The 25629-nt window shown below is 41.9% G+C and overlaps 1 protein-coding gene across 3 annotated transcripts in view; it reads right to left on the bottom strand.

The window, feature by feature from the left end:
• LARS2 (leucyl-tRNA synthetase 2, mitochondrial) overlaps window positions 1-25629 on the bottom strand; it is a 163964-nt gene that overhangs the window by 75259 nt on the left and 63076 nt on the right. For all 3 annotated transcript variants that reach the window (XM_017849609.1, XM_017849611.1, XM_017849610.1), the window contains 2 exons: window positions 17956-18099; window positions 1037-1144 (listed from right to left, as the gene is read on the bottom strand). In XM_017849609.1, the coding sequence (XP_017705098.1) occupies window positions 1037-1144; window positions 17956-18099 (252 nt within the window). The remainder of the gene's footprint in view (window positions 1-1036; window positions 1145-17955; window positions 18100-25629) is intronic.

Below are 25629 nucleotides of genomic sequence, written 5' to 3'. Positions count from 1 at the left end.
TTGTTACTGAAATGTTTCCAAAGTACACACTCCCTTATGGGAGGCTTTCCATGTTTGCAGTTGGAGTACGTTGGATCACTTTTGTGAGGAGGTTGCACGGGGAATTATGAGCTCAGTGGCAAGCGGCAGGTGCTTGCAGACACCAGGTACGGCTGTCAGTATGCAAGAGTCTAGAAAGGAAGGCCAACTTTGTCTCAGCTGCTGCTTCCTCCTCCTAAAGGTTTTTGACTGAAACAAAGGTGAGGGCAGGTTTGGCGCTAAATGAACAGAGCAGAAAATCTTTATGACAGAAGGAGAAATCCGAACGATAAAAAAAAGAACACCCAGGTAAAAAAGAGCAATAGAACAACTCTCTTGTCATTAGAGACAAAGAGAGAAGTTTTAGGGGCCCCTTCCAGAACAGGTGGGCCCTATATTGTGACCTTTCAGCAGTGTTTCCACAGCAGTTTCAAACACAATCCCTAAGCTCTATGTCCATCTAGTTTTGAAATGGTGCTACAGTTAGCTTCTGCTTCCTTGGCTTTTAATCTGCTTTGTGACATGATCCCCTTGGAGACTACAATGAGAGTAATGGACCCATTGCTCAGGAAAATGCCCACACAAACACTTTGTACATAAAATTTCAGGGAGTTCATGGACCCCTAAAGACCCTCTGTGTCTGTGCTGTCCAATATGGTAGCCAGTAGCAATATGTGGCTATGAATCACAGCACCTGAAATATGGCTAGTATGTACTATAAATGTAGAATATGGATTTCAAAGACTGTACTAAAATGTAAACTCTTTAATAAATCATTTTTTATTGAGCCCATCGTGAAACGGAATCATTTTCATTATAATGGGTTAAATAAAATGTTATTAAAATTCATTTCACCTGTTCTTTGCACTTTTAAAAAATGTGGCTACTAGAAAATTTAAAATTGTGCATGTTTGGACTGTGCTGCTGGGGAGTCCCAAGTTGCAGGTTTACTCAATGAGTCCCAAATGTAGAGGAGATTTGTAAGCATGAATTGCTGGAGCTGCTATCACTTGATCACCTTTAATGTGAAGTCCAGGTGGCAGCCCACACAGTCCCCGATCCAGTGGGCTTGCATGCCTTTTATTCCATACCATTCTGGAAGGTCTGCCAACGCGTCCTGCATGGCCTGTGCAAAAGAAAGGAGAACAAAGAAGTAGAGGCACAAGGCTTATTTAAAAAGAAGCAAATGATTTGCAGCTTGTTAAGGCAGGAAAAGCAGGGACATTAAAGGAGATTCAGGATTTAGCTCTCTCCTTGTTCACTAAGTCAGGGGAAGCCAGGAAAGGTTAGAAACAGATGCATTCATTATGACTCAGTTCAGTGAGATGGGTTTGACCGATTTTGCTGTCCCAAGTGAGTCAAGGTTTCATAGAAAGAAGAAAATTCACAAAGGTCATAATTCACATCTTTGGCAAATGTGTTTAGTACATTCTTTCCCACAGTCTAGGAACTAAAAAAATTAAGTTCAAGTTTATGCATTTTGAAATTCTAAGTCATTCATAAATGTTCCACAACTAAACAATATCATACATAGGACATTATAAAGTTTATCTTTGCATTTAAAAAATACTAATTTTATAAATATATAAGGGAAACATGAGATTAATTTGTATAAACATTTGCCATTAGAAACGTACATTGATTTTCTTCTTGTCTACTTTTAATCCTAAATTCCTTTAAAATGGAGGTCTTTATATAAATTATTCTCTATGGCCTCAAGCACATACCAGCCCTTATTTGATAATGAGATGTGTTCCTTTAACAGATGGATTTAAAAGTCAATCATTATTTGTAATGTGAAGATCCCAATTTTAAATTCCTTTACATGACGGTTAATAGAGGCAATATAATGATGCTTTGTTTGGTGTTTTATAATTCATAAAGTGCTTTTCATATATCTCTTCCCACACTCTGGTATGGTAGCTCATTTTCAGATGAATAAACTTATGTTATAACAGGTTATGTGGCCCATGGAAGATCACAGGAATTAATGAGCCAGGACTAGAACCTAGATTTACTAACAGTGTTCTTTCTGCTACAGCACAAAGATTCTTATGTCAATGTATGATAAAAAAAATAAAACAAAACAACAGGCCAGGTGCAGTGGCTCATGCCTGTAATATCAGCACTTTGGGAGGCTGAGGCGGGCAGATCACCTGAGGTCAGGTGTTCGAGGCCAACCTGGCCAACATGGTGAAACCCTGTCTCTACTAAAAATACAAAAATTAGCCAGGTGTGGTGGTGCTTGCCTGTAGTCCCAGGTACTTGGGAGGCTGAGGCAAGAGAATTGCTTGAACCCAGGAGGCAGAGGTTGCAGTGAGCCAAGATTACACCACTGTACTCCAGCCTGGGTGACAGAGCGAGACTTTGTCTTTAAAAACACACACACACACACACACACACACACCCAAAGCATTTTCCATATTTGTCATCTATCTACGCAAACTATCGCTTTAAAATAATTCAATAGGCTATATACTTGTTTTATATGATCACCCATATTTCATTTTCCAATAAAAATGTAAAGCAACAACAACGACAAAAACATAACTGCTAAGTTTGGTATTGTGTAGGCTGCAATTCTTAACCCCGCAGTGCTCCTGATCTGAATTCAGAGAGTATGGCATAGGGAAATGTTGGCCTGTGATCTCTATGGCTCAACTGCAAACTCTGATTTTTCTTTATATTCCACACAGGGCCTGGCCCAAAGCCTAGAACTGTGCCTTATCTTGGGCAAATGCTCATTAAAGTACCATTTAATTCCCTGTACTCAAGGGAGAGAATTAGAGAGCAGTACCACAGAAGCAGATCCCCAGGCATCTGAGAAGGGAAGTAGTAACCTTTGCAGAATAATTCCTAAATACTAGGCACCTTTATGTATGTTGCCTCATTTAATCTTCACATCAACAGCACAAGTCAAGTCCATGTCCCAGATGAGGAAACAAGTCTCAGAACTTTTCCCTAAGTCACTCCGTAAGTATGGGATGGAGCTGTGGAAGCAACACTTGAAGCAAGATGTAGCTGACTCCCAAGTCCATATTCAGTCTGATACTCTGCTATGCAATTACTACTTTATAACAACAGTCCTTAAATTCAGCTTTCCCATATCTGTATTTCAGACAGTTTCAGCTTATCATACTCTAACTAAAAGGCATGTAATTAGAGATCCATCTGCTTCTATTATCTTACTTATATTTTTATTTTCTTCCTAGAAGGAAGACTCTGGTCATAGAGCCATAGGGCTGATGTCATCAAAATCCCCTCTCTTTATAGATGAGGACACACAGGCCCAGAGAGCAATCTGCCCCATATCACTTAGCTAATTGGAGCCAGGCCTGAGACCACTGTACTCAGGTCTCTTGGTTTATTACTCAGCTTGAAAGGGGACAAACTTGCCACCACATCCCACTCCCTTCCCCACTGACACTAAGGAGTATAACCAGTCATAGGCTCAGTACGGTTTCAGAACACTATGGGGTGACCCAGAGGCACAGGATCAACTGGCTAAAATGCCATACCAGATTCAGAGGCTGGAGATGCTGGTACCAATGGCAGCAATCGCTTAACCAGACCCTTTTTGGGAAAAGATTGTGGCTGTGCCCTTGTTCTCCCCTCATTTCTGTCCGAGCTTGGATCTCCGGCTTTCTCATTCAATTATGAGTAACCTGATTCTCTTCTAATCAATTCCTCTTTGGCTTAAGGTAACCAGAGTAACTTTATGTTGTTTGCAACCAAGTTTCCTAACTAACATCAATGGATTATAAAAATTTCAATATCCTGACACATATATATCTATATTAGCGAATATAGTAATGCCTCGATGTCTCTATAGCAAAAGTAGATCTTGAATATGTTAATTATATACTAATACAACATGTTAATAAACAATTAATCTTCTGACAAAATTAAGTACTCTAGAATGCTTTTCAATTTTTTTTTTTTTTTTTTTTGGCGGAGTCTTGCTCTGTCGCCCAGGCTGGAGTGCGGTGGCCAGATCTCAGCTCACTGCAAGCTCCGCCTCCCGGGTTCCCGCCATTCTCCTGCCTCAGCCTCCCAAGTAGCTGGGACTATAGGCGCCCGCCACCTCGCCCGGCTAGTTTTTTGTATTTTAGTAGAGACGGGGTTTCACTGTGTTCGCCAGGATGGTCTCGATCTCCTGACCTTGTGATCCGCCCGTCTCGGCCTCCCAAAGTGCTGGGATTACAGGCTTGAGCCACCGCGCCCGGCCGCTTTTCAATTTTAGAGCAATTTAGGGGTCTTAAATGTCAACAAGCATGCAAGTATATTATAAACTTTGAAAATGACCAATAGCTTTTCCTCTCCAAAGACAGATGAGGCTCCATTTAACCTCCAAGCAAACCCATATGTGGTCTAATGGGATCTGATATCTTTCCATCATATCAAATCCACATTATATGGTCTGAAAATCGGCTCTATCTCCCTGACTGGGTCCAATTCTGATAGCACTTTACATCCATTCCTTTACCAATATTACTGAGCCACTAGTGTATTAGCCCTCTCATTGTGCTTTTTCTTCTAGATTTAATCGTCAAGGCTGGGAAACTTTTTATGGAGGGAGCTAGCTTAAAATATTCAGATCTTGATGAGGATGACAGATTCAAATAGGACGAAATGTGAATGCTTTCATATGCTAATTCTGGAACAATGCCTGCTTAAAACCTAACCAAATCTATGAATATTTTAAAACCAAAAGAAATTTTAAAATTAACTAAATGAAATCAACATCTCGAACAACTCTGCAAGCTCTTTGTATAATAAACACGTGATTCAGGACTGTTTTCTGATGAACAGGGCTTCAGAAAATACCTTGTCCAATACTGCTGATAACCTCTCCTTCGACTCTGGGCTGGCCCAGACCAGGGCTCCCCCAGAATAAGAATGATGTGAGTAGTTACAGTGCTATAGCTGTTTAAAGAGCTATTTTTGTTTGTTTGGGGTTTTTGTTGAGTTTATATCCTCCCCCTCCCCCCCCTTTTTTTTAGTGTTGTAATCACAGTGATAGTAGATGGTAGTCACCTCATTTCATGTCTTTACATCTGGCAGACAGGACTGGTATGTGTACCTCTTCCCTATACTGGCCAATCTTAATTTATAGAAATCCCACTGGCTCACAGAATCCAAAAACCTGGGAAAATGGCAGGTTTTTAGATTCTCTTTAAAAGTGCTATGAAACCCTTTTCAAATCAAATCTGAGGGAACCCAATATGTAAGAGCTGAAAGAAATGCCCTTTCTCTCCTCTAATTCCTCAATTCCTCGCTATCGACTCCCAAGGCTTTGAAACACTTTGGAAATCATTAACTTATTTAACACCTCTCATTTAATAAATTTTAAAAATGGGGTTGAGAGGTCATGTGATTTCCCTAAACTCAGTCAGTCAGCAGCAGATCCAAGATAATGAATTATCCAGATCTTCTGATTATAAAGTTTCCCTGTGGTTGCTATTTGGCCTATATAGAAGTAATGTGGTTTGCAAAGGGGCCTTAAATCCGTTTGTGCCAGGATATGTCTGAAAAGACTGCCACTGTCACTCTAGGGTACACCATCTGAACGAAGATGTTTGAAGAAATTGAAACAGAACTAGGCATTCATGAGTCAAGATGAGCCAGTGTTTAAGAACATGCACCAATAAAAGATGGGCTGAAGTAACATCCAATCAAAAAGGTTTTAGTAATACAAAATATAATCAGGAATAAGAGAGAGAAAGATTAAAACTAAAAGCTGGGGATAAAAGAAGATTAAATATAACATGGCTAATATGACTTTCTCTTCAAAGAAGCAGAAATAATGCTAGGAATAAATCCATACTTTCCAAGAGGGAAAGTTGAACTGAAGCATTAAGAACAAGGTACGACGCGACCACAAATGAGAATTCTAGAAAAAGTGGGTTGAAAACATGACACACTTTAGAAGACCCAGGTTAAAAAAAAGTGCAAGCAAACTGAGAAGTACAGACCCTTTAAAACAAGTGGATGTATTAGCTACTAAGGGGAGGGTGGATAATCAAAAACCTTAAGAGCTGGACACAGATTTGAGAGAATGGAAGACACAAGATTGAACAACATCTAATTAAAATGTACACTTTTTAAAAGCTTGACACTTAGCATACTTATAAATCAGTGTGATTTGATTTGCAATTATTTTGAATTATGACTTATATATATTTTCTAAAACTTATTCTTGTTGCCAAAATTTCTTTATTCTTTTTTTGGGGTGGGGAAGGGGGGAATCATTTCAATGCAATCACTTTAAAGGCACAATATATATTTAAGTTCTAAAAAAGGAAAATCAATTCTGAAGGCAGCAAAATGTTTAAAAATAGAGATATTTCCTCTAGAATATTCTGGAGGAATGACCTCTCTCACACTCTAGTCCCCTGACTAGACTCTGGCATGACAATTTATACATTAAAAAAACCTGGCCGGGCGCGGGGGCTCACTCCTATAATCCCAGCACTTTGGGAGGCCAAGGCAGGCAGATCACGAGGTCAGGAGTTCGAGACCAGCCTGACTAACATGGTGAAACACCGTCTCTAATAAAAATACAAAAATTAGCTGGGCATGGTGGCGGGCGCCTGTAATCCCAGCTGCTCAGGAGGCTGAGGCAGAAGCACCGCTTGAACCCAGATGGCAGAGGTTGCAATGAGCCTATATAGCACCACTGTACTCCAGACTGGGCGACAGTAAGACTCTGTCTCAAAAAAGCAAAAAACAAAAACCAAAAAAACCCATTTGGCATGATGACTACCTTGTTTGACTTTTGAGGACATGACAAATACATAAATATAATAAAGCCTCTCTATGATAGCTCTGCGTCAACCTCTCGTTGGAATGTGATATGTATTCCAAGCAAAATCCATTTGTTGTAGCATCACAATGCAAAACATTTATTTGCAAATACCATTGTAGTATCCGAAAGTCTCAATTCCAATGAAAGTGCTGTTAACCCAGCAGGGAAATAATCCATTCCGAGCAAGGCATCCTGCTAATGACATATGACTTGCCAACAAGGTGTGGTTTCGTGGGATTTCAGGGGAAGAGGAAAAGAGGAACCACACAGCCACACATAGAAGTGCACAGCCCAGAGCTACGGGAAAGTGAGGCACAAACTAAGTGCTATAGAATAGCTTCCAATAAAATGACTCGTGTACATGTAAACGGTGTCACGGGTGCTAGAAAAGAAGGATGTGCTTTCTAGGTATGCCCATCAGGGAATGCCCTGGGGACTGCATTACACAGCCCCATGTACATGCTCTGTGGAAAAGGATGCAGTAAAGGGAACCAGGAAGTATGGCGGCAGCCAATTTGACTAATCTCTTCTTATCCATATATCCACTCAGGTTACACTTATCCATCTTTTCTTCCCCGCTCTAACCCACCATTTCAGCAGCAGAACAATTCTAACTCCACTAACTTTGGAGAGAAGGTAACTACAGGTTCTGAAATGTCACCACCACAGTCCTAAGAATGCAGATGACGAAGGCCAAACTCTCCTAACGACAGAGCCACCTGTCTGATGAGATTGCTTCTGATTCACAGAGCCACCTATGTCACCTCCCTGCCCCTGGGTCTACAAGATAAGAGAGAGGCTCCCACAGGAGAGGGAGGGAGTAGTCAAATAGCTACAACTTGAAAATTGTCCTCAGTCTAATCTGTGGCATTAGACTATCCTTGCCTGAAAAGGTGGTCTCATTCCAGGAAAGGGGAGTCTTGACGGCAAGTCTGAAAGCTTTTACTGGTCTAATCATGAAAAACAAAATGGTAACAGCCATCCCAGGGGACATTCTACTCACTTGCCTTCAAGTTGGAAGCCTCCCTATAGACTGAATATTTGCAAGAACATAAGACCATCCCTTTCTAAGACACTCAGGTCTAAAGAAGATGTGTAAATAAATTATGATATAGTCCTGATATTATGCTGTTTTCTTTTATAGTTATCAAAATGATAATCTTTTTTTTTTTTTTTTTCTGAGACAGGGTCTCACTCTGTCGCCCAGGCTGAAGTTGGTGATCTCGGCTCACCTCAGCCTCCTGAGTAGCTGGGACTATAGGCGCATACTATAGGTGAACACCAGCACACGCAGTTAATTTTTGTATTTTTTTGTAGAGATGAGGTTTCGCCAGTTGCCCAGGCTGGTCTTGAACTCCTGGCCTCAAGCGATCTACCTGCCTTGGCCTCCCAAAGGACTGCTGGGATTACAGCATGAGCCACCTTGCCTAGCAATAACGTTTTTATGGAAATTTTGTAAGAGAAGAAGAAAATTAACAATTACCCACAATTGGTCAAAATACCCAGGGAGATAACTATTAATATTTTGTTCTATATCCTTCCATCCTACTTATATCGTACCTTCTATTCATTCTAAGATATACATTTTCCCAAAAACTCTGACATTGGGACATGTCTTACAATCAGTGGTATCTTACAATATATTGATAGCATTTTTCTTTCTTAATGGAGCATTCAATGTAAAACTAATCATGTCAGGATTGATAAAATCTAGTACGTTTGTATATATGCTTTTGCATAGTTAAAAGCATCTTGTTAATATACTCTTTTAAAACTACAGAATGCATTTTACCTGAGTTTTCAACTTATTACAGCTCTACTAAGTCTCTATTTTGAGCAAATCTGACACTTAGAGCTAGCCATCCGGGAACAGCAAGCAAATATACAGAGAAGTGGAAAGGTGCTGTGGAAAAGCGTCTCTCTGCATAAGAGAATGGTTATTTTGAAAAACACAGTATTGACATGCATGTATGTGTTCATGACTATTTGCTTCCTTCATAGCAGCAGCCACCGGATGGGTCTTTACTGGTCTCTGTGCAGCTGGGCTCAGAAGAAGTCAGGGTAAGGACAGAGCATTGGAGTAAATAATGACAAAAGCAAGACAGAAAGGACAATAGGTCAATTCCATCAAGAACAAACCAGAAAACCTCTAATCACCACATTTTCCATTACCTGGCCATTTGTGCCCTCTCTGTACTCACTTATTGCATTTCCTATTGCAAATGCCCTGCCTTCCTGCAACACATGCTAACTGGCTATTGTCTGCATATGATTCTCAGAAATACTCAGTTGCTTGGGAATTGTCCCCAAGAGCAGGGGTAAAGAGTGCAGGTGAAACCCTGTCTCTACTAAAAACGCAAAAATTAGCTGGGCATGGTGGCAGCTGCTTGTAATCCCAGCTACTCAGGAGGCTGAAGGAGGAGAATCACTTGAATCTGGGAGGTGGAGGTTGCAGTAAGCCGAGACTGTACCACTGCACTCCAGCCTGGGAGACAGAGTGAGATTCGGTCTCAAATAATAATAATAAAAAAGAATGTAGGACTGGGACTGAGGAGACCCAAGTTGGGTTCTGGCCCTTCCCTGGTCTTGGTACCTCGATTATAAAATAAGATGTGGGCTGGGTCAGCAATTTTCAAGAATGGGACACACACCTCAGGATGGCAATCAGCCCCCTGGGAAGGGGTGAGGAGGACATGATGTGGGCTGCTCAAAATAAAGCAACACCTTATTCATTTATTTTAATTTCTTTTCAGACATTATATTGATTTTGCAATTTCAAGCAGCAGTAAAAGCAGGCATGAGGGGTTTTCTGTTTATTTGCTTTTATGTTTTTCAGATCAGGGCAGGGATTAAAAAGGGACCCTGAACGAAATGCTCTCTCAAGTTTCTTCTAGCTTTGAAGTTCAAATAACTCTCTAAGCTAAAGAGGTTCATTGGTGACACTCACCAGGCTTCTGCAGCGATCCCTGAGACCCCTCAACACGAGGCTAAATACACCTCTTCCCATGGAGTCCAGGCTGACACCTCAAGAAGACCTGTACACCCAAAAAACAGGAGCTCAAAAAGGCCACTCAGGGTTCAGAAGGAACACACAATGCTTCTCTATTTTTATTGTTTCCTGAGCAAATTTACAATTTATTTCATTGTCCATATACCAGAAGAAGTATACTATTAAATTATTTCTTCCATTTTTCCTTTGCAGTCATTCCATCTTAGAAACAAAACATGAAAACCTTTTTCTTTGCAGAGCAGGTTGCTGACCCAGACATCGCGCTTCCTGCAGAAGTTTTCTTTTATTCTCATACACTCTGGAGTATGTGTGCCAAGCATAGCTGTCTTTATTTCACTGACAGGGAGGGACAGTGGAGTGTGGGCAAGAAGTCAGGGCTAAGGGAAATGAGATGATGGTAGAGAATTGACCTAATAAGAGACTAAAACAGATGTGACTAGGCACTCGGTGGGGACACTTGGGAGGTCAGCAGGAAGGCCCTGCATTCAAGGAGGGAAACCTGATGGCCTGCACTGTCTCTGTACCATTTAGAAACACTACTGGTTTCGGAATCCCAGAGCGAGGGCCCAGTCCTGTAGCAACCCCTGGCGGACCTTTCCTGGAGGAAGTTCCCTCTCCGGCCTGCTGAGAGCCAGCCACTTGCCTCCTCCCAGCATCTCGCCTAGGCCCCAAGCTGTTATTAAAGATTTTACTCCCTCTATTCAGGCAGCTTTTCGCTTGCCTGGGAAGTGCCAGGGAAAAGCCAACCTCAAGTTGTTTACTTTTCTGTGGCCTTTGTGCCATTCCCACCCCTGCCCAGTCCCATCCCTAAAAGGACTTCTGAGGGGCTGGCTCTCCCAGTAACAACTTCCACCTGGTCCCTGTGGCACTGGCCACTCTGGCCAGCAATCATGCTGAGAAGGGCTGAGAGCAACGGATGGAGGGTAGAAGGGAGTTCAACTTAGAATAGCTTAGGAGAGAAAAGATGTTGGAGAGGCAGGGAAAACAGAAAACAGAAGCAGGAGATATTATGTAAGAAGGAGCAGAATTTAACTATTAATTAGCTTTGTGAGACAGGGAGTCAAAACCAGATCCCTGGGACTGGGAGCAGAATCTACTGTAGCCAAGAGAAGAGACAGCCATGGAGTGGGGGAGAATCCTGACAGGGAGGCTGGGGGCTCTGAGGGTGTGGCTGAGCACTGGTCTGAGAACAGGAGTTAAGAGCCGGCATGGGCTCTGGCCTCCTACCCGACAGTATCTAATCTTTTTTAAAGTGAGGAGGGATAAGGCCACCCGCAGCCTTGTCTGACCACAGAGGGGCATGGTGGGGATAAATGCAGTAAGAGCTTCGAAGCCATAGAGCTTTTAAGAGAAAGCCCTTGTCGTAGATAAACCCAAGCATCATCATCATCACCAAATCCCAGCCCTGGCCTCGTCCTCAGAGCCCTGCAGAGAAGCTGACAGTTTGCTAAACATTTCTCACTTGCTCCTCTCAGTTCTGTCATTTTGCCTCTTCTACCAACATCTAATTTGTGCCCCCCACCCCCACCCCACTCCCTTAGAAGGCACAGAATGCACACACAAGAGGAGGAAGCGCTTTGACGCACAAACAGGAAGAGACACTTTCTTGAGGTCAGAGGGCAGAGTAGGGTCAAGTTACCAAACTTCTCCAACAATTCCTTTGCAAAGCTTCCAGAGCAACACAGGGGTGACAGGGGTGAAGGGGATTAAGGGGGCAATGTGACTGGAGAGGCACTTCCTGGTGCTACCCGTGACCCAGCCTCTGTTCTGGGGCTGAGACAGGATCTGAAGTTAGGAGCAGAAAGCCAGGCAAGAGGCCCAATTTCCAGGGGGCAGCCAAATGCTTCCATAAGCATCCCAGTGCCTCAGAGTTGGAACAAAGGTCCCCTAACGGTCTTCATTCCACAGTTCAAGTGACTCTTGGAGGCTGGACCCTGCCTCACTGCTTCTGTGAGCCTGTCTCTTGGCTCTAACGTCCTCCGCCACCTCCCCAAAGAACTCCTGGCACAAATTTCCCTTCTCTCCCCTTACCTCCTCTCTCCTCCAGCCCCGTGTTTGCATGCTCTGCAGGGTAAAACAAGACCAGTGTGTTCTGGTAAAGGTACTTCTGCTTTACTCACAAGTTCACAGGTAAAATCAGGAGGACAGGAACAAAGAGGGCCGGGAAATGGGCGCTTATTGCCTCCAGTGCCCACTGATTTCATAATGGCTCACTGTTGCCCATCTGCTTCTCACCAGCAGAAATTCATCCTAGTCAGAAATACTCCATGAAGAAGAAGGTTTCCTGCACATCTGCAGGGCAATAAGATGCTCCCTTGCAGACATTCTGCGCTTCCCATCTTTCACCACTTCCCCAGTGATGCCTCCTTGGACTGGGGCAGATCTGGGGCTCCTCCTCCTCCTGCACTCTCCTGCAGGGGATGTGACGGCTCATGTCCACCACTGTCTGTGGCACTAGAGTCTAAGCTCCTTAAGAGCAGAGACCTCAGCTGCTCTGTCTGTATTCTTAGCACCCCACCTAGGGTCTGGCCAGGCACTCAATAACATCTCAGGAAAAAAAAAATGAATTAATTCAGACCACGGAGAAGGAGAGACTGCTGGTTTAACAGCTCAGCCGCTCAGATTTGAATCCCCATGCTGTTACTTATTACTAGTATGAGCCTCAGTCTGCTCACAGTAAAATGAAGATAAGAGGAGTACCTACCCTCAAAAGATTAAAGTGAGGGTGAAAGAGATCAAATGAAAAAAACTAAAAGACAGAAATGAAGTCTGCAGGCAAACAGCCTGGGCGGCGCCCTGACAGCCTGGGCGGCGCCCTGACAGCCCGGGCGGCGCCCTGAGCTAGTTAAAGATCGACCCCGGACCTAACCGATTAGGTTATCTATAGACTCCAGACATTGTAAGGACAAACGTTGTGAAAGTCTCTGTCCTGCTCTGTTCTGTTCTAATTACCGGCGTCTGCCATACATCTTAGTCCTGGGCCCAGTACAAACACAATCCTCTATTTTGTCCCAACTTCCTGAGCCCAACAAAAACACATCCCCCCCGCCCCACACATCTCAGAAACACCACCTAGAGAGCCCCTGATAAGGTCACAACCATTTGTAGTTTTACTAAATGGGAAAACAAATAAAACACTGTTATTGTATAAGCTTCAAAATATTACCAATTTACCAGTTGTGGTTGCTGCAAACCAAAAGGGAATTCCGTTGTGGTACCTCTGTACCACCTCTCTTACATATTCCTATAAATGGCATCGGGGCTATAAAAAGCGGGCACGCCATGATCTTCGGGGGCCCTCCTTGTGTATGTTGTAAAGAACGGAGGGACCAAGTCGAAGCTATGCATTAAAGAGTCCTTTGGTCGCTTTGGCTTTGACTCTGGACTCTGGGTGTGTCTTCTTTGGGGGGAATAACACGGTTGTCTGGGGGCAGTAACGCAAGGCGTTGCAACAAGGGTTCAGTAAGATGATACAAAGAAAGGCCTGAGCTCTGATCTGAGATAATCAGGTAGGAAATGAGAGGCAAATGCAGACTTTGTTTGTATTACAGCAGTTGCCATATAACTCCTGAAAACCGGGAAAACATAACCACCAATTTGGTGTGGGGGTTGACTAAGCACCATGAGGGCATGGTTATGTCCATTTAACACCAAGGAGGGGCGCGTGCATGATGCCCAGGGGCTGAGAGCCTGCACTGCAGCCAAGAGGGGCCAGCAGAGTCAGCAGGAGATATCAAAATCACAACTCTAATAGAGAAGTTCAAATGTGAGACCTTCTCTCTATTTGCCTCTCCTTCCAGTTGTCACTCTGCTGTCAGGAACTGAGGCATTCCATCAGACTCTGAATCCCTTTTGCTTGCTGTATATAAGGCTCCAATCCATCCTCCTTTCCTTGCTCTCACCTCAGCAGTGCTGCCCACAAGACACCACCCACACAGCTCTGCCAAGACTAATTCATGTTCTTCAGATACTCCTACTGCAAGTTTTCTTTTTCACAGAATGAGTGGCTGAAATCACTTTTAATGTTTCACAAAGCAAACAATCCTAGGAAGACTGGGTGGGGGGTAAGAGGAGAAAAATCAAATATAACACAGAACAGCCTGAATAAAGCATCTTTATATTACTGGGTTCTCTGTAATTTTCACATCAGGCATTGTCTTTAAAATTAGGAAGTTAAGTGAATGAAAGGAGGGCTCCTTCACAGCCATGCTCCCAAGAAGACCACAGCCATACATCACAGAGGCAGCCCGCAGAGCTGCAAAACGAGATGCAAATACAAAGCTCTAAAGATAACTGCAGGCACAGCTCACTGACTATCCCAGCACCCACTGCCCAGCCTCTTCCCCCCTCCAGCTCAACTACAGAAGCTAAAAAGCCCAAGCCTGCTTTCCTAGTCTCCCTTGAAGCTGGGGGTGGCCAAAACACACCTGGGGCTAACAGGACATCAGTGGAATTCTACTGGGGATTTTGAGAAAGTTTTGTTTTCCAGATAAAAGGAACAGTTTTTGGCACTGCCCTTTCTGCTTCTTTTCTTTTCTTTTCTTTTCTTTTTTTGTAGAAATGGGGGTCTCAATATTGCCTAAGCTGGTCTTGAAGTCCTAGGCTCAAGTGATCCTCCCACTTCAGCCTCCCAAAGTGCTGAGATTACAGGCATGAGCCACTGGGCCCGGCCCTTTTCTTTCTGTCTTAAATGGAGACGCAATGTCTGGAGCTGCAGCAACCATCTCTCCATAAGGTGACAGAAGACAGGGCCAAGAGAACTACTGAGATGACAACTCAGAACCCTATCCCAGTTCAGTCTTGGCAGACTGTTATGTGGGTACAGTAATTTCCCATTCGTTTAAGCCACCGTATCTCAGGTTTCCAGTTGCTTGCAGCTGAAAGCATTACTAACTGATTCAACATCTCATCCTTATCTATATAGGAGGACTTCTTCACTAACTCAAGACGATTTTTAACTTACCAGGTTTTAAAACAGATGTCCTACCTCACTCAATCTTTGAAGTTTTGGACTTAATTTCCCAAATAATTTTCCAAATAATCCAAATAATAATTTCCCTATTATTTCCTATATCTACTCAAATATCTCCTGGCCATTTCAAACTTAAAAGGGTCAGGACTATGTCTCTTCCAGGACTCCCTATCCCAGTAAGCAGCTTAACCATTCCCGTGCTATTCAAGCCAGGGTTTCCTCAATGTTACCATCTCCTACATACTGTCTTCCAATATATTACCAAGCTCTATGGATTTTGCCACCTGAGTATTTTTCTAACCTACTTACTTATCTCTACTATTCTCACCCATGTCTAAATTTTGCATGCCTGGACCATTGCAATAGCCTTCTAACTGGTCTCTCTGCATCCACACTTGCCCTTCCTTCCACAGTGATCTTATAAAAACATAAATCTGACCATGCCATTCCCTTCCTTAGAATCCTTTAGTGGTTTCCTATGGTCCCCATGGTTAAAGTGCAAATTCCTCAAGACCTAAAGACCTTGCCTGATCTAGCCCCTAAACATCTCTCCAGCCCTATCTTGAGCCTTTCTGCTTGGCTCTTTTAGTTTAAGCTACAGTGTCCTTTCAGTTTTTCAAACCCATCATAAACCTCTCTGTTTTAAGGCCATTACACATGCTGTTCACTACATAGGTGTGTGAGGGGGGAGCTTCCCTGAAGTTTTATGTCTACCTAACCCTTATTTACCCTCTGTAGCCCAAAGAGTGGATTTTTCATTTCAGATATTAAACTTTCATATTCTAGATTTCCAACTGATTCATTTTTTTTTTAAGTTTCCACTGTCTCCTGAGATTCTCCATCTGTTCATTCATTATGACCATGTTTTCCTTTAAGTCCCAGACAATTTATATGATAAATGTCTTTGACTTTATTTACTAATTCCAACATCTGGGTCATCTCAGGGTCTATTTCTATTGGAATGCCTTTTCCCCCCCTTGATTTTAGGCCATAATTTCCCGCTTCTTTACAAGTCTAGTAATTTTAATTATATGTTGTACATTGCAGATACAACCTTGGGAGTCTGGATTACACTGTCTCCCTTTAAAGATGTGGAGTTATGTTCTGGAAGTTCCTTTTGAAACACTCAGGCTTATTTTATTTTTTATTAAAATGAGTCTATTTTGATTTTGTCATAAGTCTTAGGGTGTCATCCCTACTCTAATGCATGGCCTTTTTGGGGGTCTCTACTATATACCCTTAGCTGAGTCATAATGCCAATGTTTTCCAGTACTGCACAGCCCCCTCATGTCTGTGTCTCTGTTCTGTTCTCCGCCCCATAGCATTGATCTCTGTTAGGCTTCATGGAGTCTTGCTCTCCCTCTTCTCCAGATTTTCAGAGCAAACCGAGTGCTGACCTCAAAGACAGTTTTTTCAATACATCTACACAGGAGTTCAGCAAGAAACAGGTGAGTCACCATGGTAACTAACCATTTCCACTGAACAGTTGAAAATTCACAGCTGACAATTTAAAGAATAATGCTCCTCAGTTAGGTTATTACATTTCCAACTAGAGGCAGAGGTCAAAACAAAAGAGCTAATTAGGTGGCCTCTCCAACAATGCCTGTAACAGAATCATCTGACAGGTCCAAGAGGTAACCAAGCATCCCTCCTGGTAATGTAGTGGACCCCAACTGTCAGCAGATGGGGGTTCCCACTGCTTGAGGTGATAGAGAATGCAACATCCTCAGCTTTGTTCTTCACATTCAGTCTCCAATATTGCTGTGCTTAAAAGGAACAAGGCACCATGTTAGCAAGTTCTAATGAGCACTTCTCCAAATCCATATGCTATTCTCTGCTGCATTCAGAATAAATGAAAATGGAAAAACAGCCTCATTTAAGACATGTCTTTTGCATGAGGAAACTAGAGGTCATATTTCTGTATGGCACTGGTATTGTGAGTTGGTGTCCTACAATTCTAATTCACAGAGTTTTGTAGTGACCACGGGTAATTAAGAACCTTGTGCTTTCTTTGTATATAAGAACGACAGTATTGGATCTAACCCAAGGGCATTTCAGTCAATACCCACAAAGCAACTCACAGGCCACCAAGAAAGGGGACAACTGTCCTTCTTATGGTGACTACCACGGGGGAAGAACAACATGACATACCATAAGTAGTCCTTCATGATGCCCTTACCTTTTCAGACCCTACCTTACATCCAGTCTCATGCATGCATAAGAATACAAAGGTCACCAAATTGCCATGGGAATGTCCCTAATTTCCTTTAATCATTTCTCTCTGGAGTTTCAGGGAGTGACCCCTCAACTCCAGCACCTTGAAACATGGTAAGCTCAAAGAGCACATTGCACAGAGTGGTCCCAATACGTACAGAACCGATTTTTTGCCCAGGTTCTTAGTGATTTAATAAGCAAGCCCCTACTTTCAATGATTGGTTTTGACTTGAATCTCTGAACAGGAAAGAGCTAGAAGGCACCTTAAAGACTGCTTGGTCCAACCTGCTCATTGTATTGATGAGAAAACTAAGGCCCAGGAACCAGTTATCAAGCTTTAGCACCTGCCTTAGTTCATTTTCACTTGGCCTTCCCTGATGGAGGCCAGCCATCTCTTCACTTCTTTTAGATAATCTCTTCTGGACCTCCACTGAAAAATTTAAGAATGTGAAGTCTAGAGTTGGGTGGGAAAGACATGCACCAAAGTTAATAAACCAAAGGTCCATTTACTTATCTGAGATTCCATTCTATCTTTCTGGAGGTCTCATCAGACTGAGGTCTCGTCAGAACTACACAGTTGAAGACACTTTTCTCTCTCTCTTTTTTTAAAGGCTACCTCTCTCTTTTTTAAAGCTTTATCACTGATACAATTATGGATGACTTTTGACCTCTGTGGCAGTGAGTTGAAAGGTCAGCAAACAATGGCCTACAATGACCTCTAGGTGCTATACTTGACTTACAATTGAAGATACCAGCCCATCACCAGCAAAGTGAGTGATGAGGCTCAGCTGCTGCTTCCTGTCTGTACACCCATGGCTCTGAGCCCCTCCTAGAGTTCACCCCCCACAGTGAGGCTCTCTCCTACCCAGAAGCCTTTGGTGTTGCCTGCCAGCATGTAAGGCATTAGTGGGGAGCCTCCAGGCTGACACTCACCTTTGCATAAGCAGTTGTCTTAATAAACCACTGTCTGAGGTACTTCTGTTCCACCTTTGCTCCAGAACGCCATGAACAGCCATGTTCGTCCACCTGCTCATTGGCGAGCACTGTTTGATCCACTGGGTCCCAGTTAACCAGGGCCTGTATAATTCATGAAACAAAGTGGCACAATCTGGTGAGTACTCTTTTTTTTTTTGATACAGAGTGTCACACTGTCGCCTGGGCTACAGTGCAGTGATGATCTCAGCTCATTGCAACCTCTGCCTCCTAGGTTTAAGTGATTCTCCTGCCTCAGCCTCCCGAGTAGCTGGGATTACAGGTGCCTACCATCACACCTGGCTAATTTTTGTATTTTCAGTAGAGATGGGGTTTCACTATGTTGGCCAGGCTGATCCACCTACAGGCTGATCCACCTACAGCTGATCCACCTGTCTTGGCCTCCCAAAGTGCTGGGATTACAGGCGTGGGCCATCGCATAGGTGACTACTCATTTAATGAGACCATCCTAAGGTTTCTTACATGGGAGAAGGCCTGCAAATGCAATGGCTCTGCTCCGTGGAGTACTGGTTGGTAAAGAAACCACTTGCAAGTTGTACAAAGAACACACTGATTTCCTCTGTGCTTCCATCTTATTAGAACAGGCTTGGGAAAGAAGCCTTTAAGGATGTGTCTAACTTAACTTTGGTATCTTATATGAAAGGATGAACTTTTAGGATGGAAAATCTTAGCAAGAAGAATAAAAGAAGAAAAAATGGTACCTATTTAAAATTTAAACAGAATAGGATTATTTTAGGGAAATAAATCTTCAGTGTACAACTCGATAAATTTTTACAGTTATATACTCATGTAACCATCACTCATTTCAAGATAAAGCACATTTCCAGCACCCTAGAAAACTGTTGTGCCTTCTACCAATCAATACCTGCCCCCACAATGGTAGCTCTTCTGAGCTCTGTCTCCATGGATTCATTCAGCTGATAGAACACATAAAACATGTAGTCTTAACTATTATGAAGATTCATTCTCTCCATAGAGTCCTAGTTAGTGTTTATCTTCATTTAAAATAAATACCTCTGTCATCTACATTCACACCTTTATGACATTCAGGTACCAGTTGGTACAAAGAAGGGAATGAGTACAAAGAGATGTGTTGGGGACTTAAAATATCCTGACTTCATATACATTTTTTTGTAATTTTTTTTTTCTTTGAGACAGAGTTTTGCTCTTATTGTCCAGGCTGGAGCGCAATGGTTGCGATCTTGGCTCACTGTAACCTCCGCCTCCTGGGTTCAAGCGATTTTCCTGCCTCAGCCTCTTGGGTAGCTGGATTACAGGCATGTGCCACCAAGTCCAGCTAATTTTGTATTTTTAGTAGAGATGGGATTTCACCATGTTGGTCAGGCTGGTCTTGAACTCCTGACCTCAGGTGATCCACCCACCTTGGCCTCCCAAACTGTTGGGATTACAGGCATGAGCCACCATGCCTGGCTGTAAAAATTTTAATAAGCAATTCTAATAAGAGATTGTGTTCACTATTACCCATTTGCCCCTCTAGACCCTCTTCCTGCCCTGTTCTGTGGCCCAAGAAGGTGACCTCTGTGACCTGCATTCCCTTGGACCCTTGCCTTCCGGTTGGGTTCGATCGACCACAGGCACACTGGCTGCTTCCTGGCGACGGGCTGGCAGGGGTCACGTGCCTCTACTGAAGGTCATCACCTCTGTTGGGCAGGTCTCCCCTGCTGCTACAGCTACTGCTCTCCCATGTTCCACTAACTGCTCCCTAACGTTGCCCCTGCAGCCTAGAGGTGGCAAAGGCATCCTTCTGCTGCCAGGGTCAAATGCATCGCCATCTCTTCTGAGTTTCCCTGAACTCCACACAAATAGTCCTCTATCAAATTTTCTTCAATGACTCCTTTCAGGTGTGCTCTCTCTTTCTTGCTGGGACCCTGACTGATCCAGAGATATGTCTAAAAGTTACATAAAAAGTAGGGATGAGGGGAGGCTAACCCATCTGTGGCTGCAATTTTACAACTAGAAGCAGTACCTCCATTGAAAAATTTAACTATGTGAAGTTCAGAGTTGGGTGGGAAAGACATGCATTTGTTTCCCTTCTAAGACAGGGTTCCCAAAAGCCTTGACTTAATAAGTACATAGAGACAAAATATGGGACAAAAGTACTTTAGACCTAAAAACTTTAATAAACCAAAGGTCCATTTCCTTATCTATTATTCCTGCCTGTATTAGGGGGTTGGAGAGAAGGGCACCACTTAATTATTTCTTCTTTTTTTTGAGACAGGGTTTCACTCTGTCACCTAGGCAGGAGTATAGTGGCACAATCTCGGCTCACTGCAACCTCCACCTCCTGGGTTCAAGCGATTCTCCTGCCTCAGCCTTCCAAGTAGCGGGGACTCTAGGTGCCCACCACCACGCCCAGCTAATTTTTGTATTTTTTAGTAGAGACAAGGTTTCACCGTGTTGGCCAGGCTGGTCTCGAACTCCTGACCTCAGGTGATCTGCCTGCCTTGGTCTCTCAAAGTGCTGGGATTACGGGCATGAGTCACCGTACCCAGTCTTAATTATTTCTTTTTAAAAAATTATTAATTGAAAAATCATAATTGTATTTATGGAATACAGTGTGATATTTTGATGTATGTACACAATGTAGAATAATTAAGCTAATAAAACATTTTTTGTGGTGATAAATTTACTCTTTCAGTTATCTTGAAATACACAAAACATTATGACTGACTAGAGTCACCCTCCTGTGCAGATCTCAAAATGTATTCCTGCGTCTAGCTGAAACTTTGTACTCCTGACAGTACTTCCCATTCCCTTGCTCCACCCCTACCCCTCCAGCCTCTAGTAACTATCATTCTACTCTCTACTTCTATGAATTCACCGTTTTTTAGGATTCCACATATAAGTGAGATCACATGGAATTTGCCTTTTTGTCCCTGGATTATTTCACTTAGCATAATGTCTTCTAGATTCATTTCTGTCATTCCCAAATGACAGAATTTTATTGTTTTTTGAAGCTGAATACTATTCCATTGTGTATATACTCCACGTTTTCCTTATTCATTCGTCCGTTGATGGACACTTAGGTTGATTCCACATCTTGGCTACTGTGAATAGTACTGCAGTTAACATGGGTGTACAGATATCCCTCCGACACACTGATTTCAATTCCTTTGGATATACTCCCAGAGGTGGGATTGCTGGATCATATTTTTCATTTTCTGAGGAACCTCCATACTGTTTTCCATAATGGCTATAGCAATTTACATTTCTACCCACAGTGTACACAGGTTCTGGAAGGGTTCCACTTAAAATAACAGGTAGAAAGGACCAAGTACTGCTTAGGAATGTAGACAGTTCATTCAAGAGGCATCTCCCCACTCCAGACAACCCATGCACAACTAAAACTGTATGAAATATAAAAAAAAAAAAAAAAAGTAGAAAAAGAGCACCCCATATCCCTCCACCTCCGTCTCTTGTCCCCGGCAAACCTCAGAGGATTTGGAAGAAGTGAACACTTGGTACTGCAGATTGCAAGAACAAATAGGACTGTATTTTCTTATCGACATTTCCCACATGGCCTAGCATCTCTCAGGTTCTAGGTTCAAAATACAACGAGGAAGGTGTGTTCCTAAGAGGTTTGCACATCATAATAAAACCCAGGTATCAAATGAAAGACAAAACAAAACAAAAACAAAAAAAGCAAAACACAAAGGCAATTTCTCCCCCTAGTGAAAGACTTGGGGGGAAGGGGGAAAACACCAAAAGAAATAGTGTCTCAAAAGATGCATCAGCTGTGAGAATCCCCGTGATTTCTTTCTAGAACTCCAATCCACCTCAGCCACAGAGTTGCAGATTCTGGCTCAGACTTTCCAAAAGCAGTTAAATTAGGAGTCATCAAAATCCAGGGCCCTGGGGCTCAGGGAGCACAGCACCTGCAACCCCTTGAAGCCCTGGAGTTGCTTCCTAAATCCCTTTGCTCATGTCTCCTCTCTTGGACAACTGTCTCTATCAATAGCTTCCCTTATCCAGCAATCCTGGATTTCCACATTTTGAACATTTACTTGGATGAACATGCTGATTTTTAAGCAAGCACAGTCTTATGAATAGGATATAATTTCTGGGCAACTTCACTGACTCTATTCATTTCCCTGGTTGGCATTTATGTTATCTATCACCTACGGAAGCCAATTCCTTGTTCCCTTGTAGTTAACTAGCCTTATTTGTAAAATAAAGTCAAGCCTGTATTGAAATGAACCTTAAATTAACACTGAAATCATTAAAACACTTGCAAACACACTGAGCTCTGGGTCGATTTTACCCACTGCTTCCCTCGCAATAGTTATCTGGGAATATCACAGAATTGGACATTCCAAAGAAGGTAATTTCCCTGCTTATTAAAGGGTTAAACATTAGGACTAATATTTTTTGCTTGAGTGATTTGTGGGAAGCTTTTAGGAAGCATTTTAGAAATGCACCTCATAACACAATTACAAACACAAAGGAGCCATGTTCATAAAGGGTCAAATCTGCACAGTGATTAGTCGGAGCTGGGATTTTTGTCTCTTCTCTCTACTCTTCTTTGCCATTAGGCTCTTGGAGTTGTAGGTGACTTTGGGCTCCCTTGGGGATTATGTGGGCAGTATTCTCCTAATTTTGTGTTTATCAGCTTTCCTATCTGTGACACAGCAGCTCTGGGGCTTGCTGCCCCAGCCAGTCCTACTGTTTCAAACCCTTACGCCTCTTATCTCGTTACCATTTCTCCTCTTCCCTCAGATTCTCCTTGCCTTGCCTCCCTGCCTCGCCCTTCACACAAGGTGCCTGTCCGTTCTAGATCATACCCACCATCAGCATGCTTTTGTCTCTTGGCCAGCATATCACTCCTCAGGCCCTTGTCTACTCTCCATTGTTTTCCCCGCCTCTCTCTCCTCAAGCTCTGCTTTTCTTTTCTTTCTTTTCTATTCTTTCTTTTTCTTTTTTTTAATACTATCAAAGACCTTTTCTGAATATACTGCCAGCTTCAGGTTCCAGAATGCTAGTAAAATATATATTTTAGAGTACTGATTTTTTTCAAGGTCTATTAGCTTCCTTCTTGACAAAGCATGCTTAACTAAGGAACATCACATAGGTCTTATAAAGTGGCTCTGAAAATCAACCTTGCTCCATTCCATCCAGAATAGGCCTGAATTTGGACTAAGTCCAGGGGGAGCCCACAAAGCTACCGTTTGTTACTGTCACCACATTCCAAAGCCACAAGGAGGCACAGTGGAAGAGGTGCCAGTACGTAGCAATTCTTTCAGTATGCTTCCTGAAGCCAAGGCCACACTGCAAACTTAGCTTTACCTAGTGGGTAAATTAGCACCATCACCAGCTGCTATTAAATTCATGTAGACAGCTAAAGACAGACTCATAAATTAGGGGACTCTCTATCATTCCCTAGAATGTCCAAGCATAATAAACCATTATTCTTTCTAATAACTATATCCACCATCCAAGGCTAAATACCAGCACAAGACTGATAATCAACGAGTACCATACAAGAAAAAGAACTTTGAAGAGAGATCAACAGGACTCCAGATAAGTAACTCCAGACAAAAAAATGCACAAGGAACTAGAAAAGCAAGAACAAACCAAACCCAAAATTAGTAGAAGGAACGAAATAATAAAGATCAGAGTAGAAGTAAATGAAATTGAGGCTGAAAAAAAAAAAAAAAGACCAACAAAATAAAAAATTTGGTTTTTGAAAAGTCACACAAAATCAACAACTTTTTACCTAGACTAGGAAAAAAAGAGCCAAAGAAATAAAATCACACAGAAAAAGAAACATTACAACTTTTACCACAGAAATACAAAGGATCATTCGAACTATCATGAACAACTATACATCAACAAATGGGAAAACCTAGAAGAAATGGATGAATTCCTGACACACACACAACCTACCAAGATCGAACCATGAAGTAATCAAAAACCTGAATAGAACAAGTAATGAGTTCATAGCAGTAATACAAAGTCTTCCATCAAAGAAAAGACCAGGACCTGATGGATTCACTGCTGAATTCTAACTAATACTCATTCTTCTCAAACTCTTCTAGAAAGAGGTAATTCTTCTAGACTCATTCTATAAAGCCAGCATTACCCTGATATCTAAACCAGACAAAGATATAACAAAAAAGAAAGCTATAGGCCAATATCCCTAATAAATAGAGATGCAAAAATCCTCAACAAAATAGTAGTAAACAGAATTCAACAACACATTAAAAAGATCATTCACCATGATCAACAGGGATTCATCTCAGGGATGCAAGGATGGTTCAACATACATAAATCAACAAATGTCATATCATATGAGAAAACCAAGGACCGAAATACATAATTTCCATAGATGCTAAAAAAGCATTCAATAAAATTCAACATCCTTCGTGATAAAAATAAAAATAAAACACCTCAACAAATCAGGTATAGTAGGAACATACCTCAACACAATAAAGGCCATATATGACAAGCCTATAGCTAATATCACACTGAATGGGAAAAAATTGAAAGCCTTTCCACTAAGATCTGGAACAAGACAAGGATTACCACTTTCAACACTTTTATTCAACACAGTACTGGAAGTCCTAGCTAGGGCAAGTAGGCAAGAGAAACAAATAAAGGGCAACTAAACTGGAAAGGAAGAAGTCAAATTATTCTTGTTTGTAGACAACATGATTTTATATTTAGAAAAACCTAAAGATTCTAACCAAAAAACTTAGACTCGATAAATGAATTTAGTAAAGTTGCAGGATACAAAATCAACACACAGAAATCAGCAGCATTTCTATATGTTAATAATGATCAATCTGAAAAAGAAATCAAGCAAGTAATCCCATTTATAAAAGTTACAAATAAAATACCTAGGAATAAATTTAAGCTAAGTGAAAGATCTCTAAGGAAAACTATAAAACATTGATGATAGAAATTGAAAAGGACACACAAAAAGTGGAAAAATATACTATGTTCATGGACTAGAAGAATTAATATTGTTAAAATGCACATACTACACAAAGTGATCCACAGATTCAATGCAATCCCTATCAAAATATCAATGACATTCTTTACAGAAATAGAAAAACAAGCCTAAAATCTGTATGGAACCACAAAAGACCCTGAATAGCCAAAGCAATCCTGAGCAAAAACAGAACAAAGCTGAAAGCATCACACTACCTGATTTCAAATTATACTAAAAAACTATAGTAACCCAAACAGCATGGTACTGGCATAAAAGGAGACACACAGACCAATGAAATGAAACAGAGAACCCAGATATAAATCCATGAACTTATACAGTCAACTCATTTTTGACAAAGGTTCTAAGAACATACATTGGGAAAAAAGACAGTCTCTTTAATAAATGTTGCTGGGAAAACTGGATATCCATATACAGAGGAATGAAACTAAATCCCCATTTTTTACCACATAAAAAAATAAACTCAAAATAGATTAAAGACTTAACTGTAAGACCAAAAACTATGAAACTACTAGAACAAAACATTGGGGAAATGCTACAGGACATTGGATTGGGAAATATTTTTTTTGGGTAAGATCACAAAAGCACAAGCAATAAAAGCAAAAATCGACAAATGGGATCACATCAAGCAAAAAAGCTTCTGC

This window comes from Rhinopithecus bieti, unplaced genomic scaffold, assembly GCF_001698545.2.
Source record: "Rhinopithecus bieti isolate Rb0 unplaced genomic scaffold, ASM169854v2 scaffold_31531, whole genome shotgun sequence".
In the NCBI taxonomy this organism is placed as follows: Eukaryota; Metazoa; Chordata; class Mammalia; order Primates; family Cercopithecidae; genus Rhinopithecus; species Rhinopithecus bieti.
Note: the sequence above shows the minus strand (reverse complement) of the source record. Positions and strands in the feature narration are given on the sequence as shown.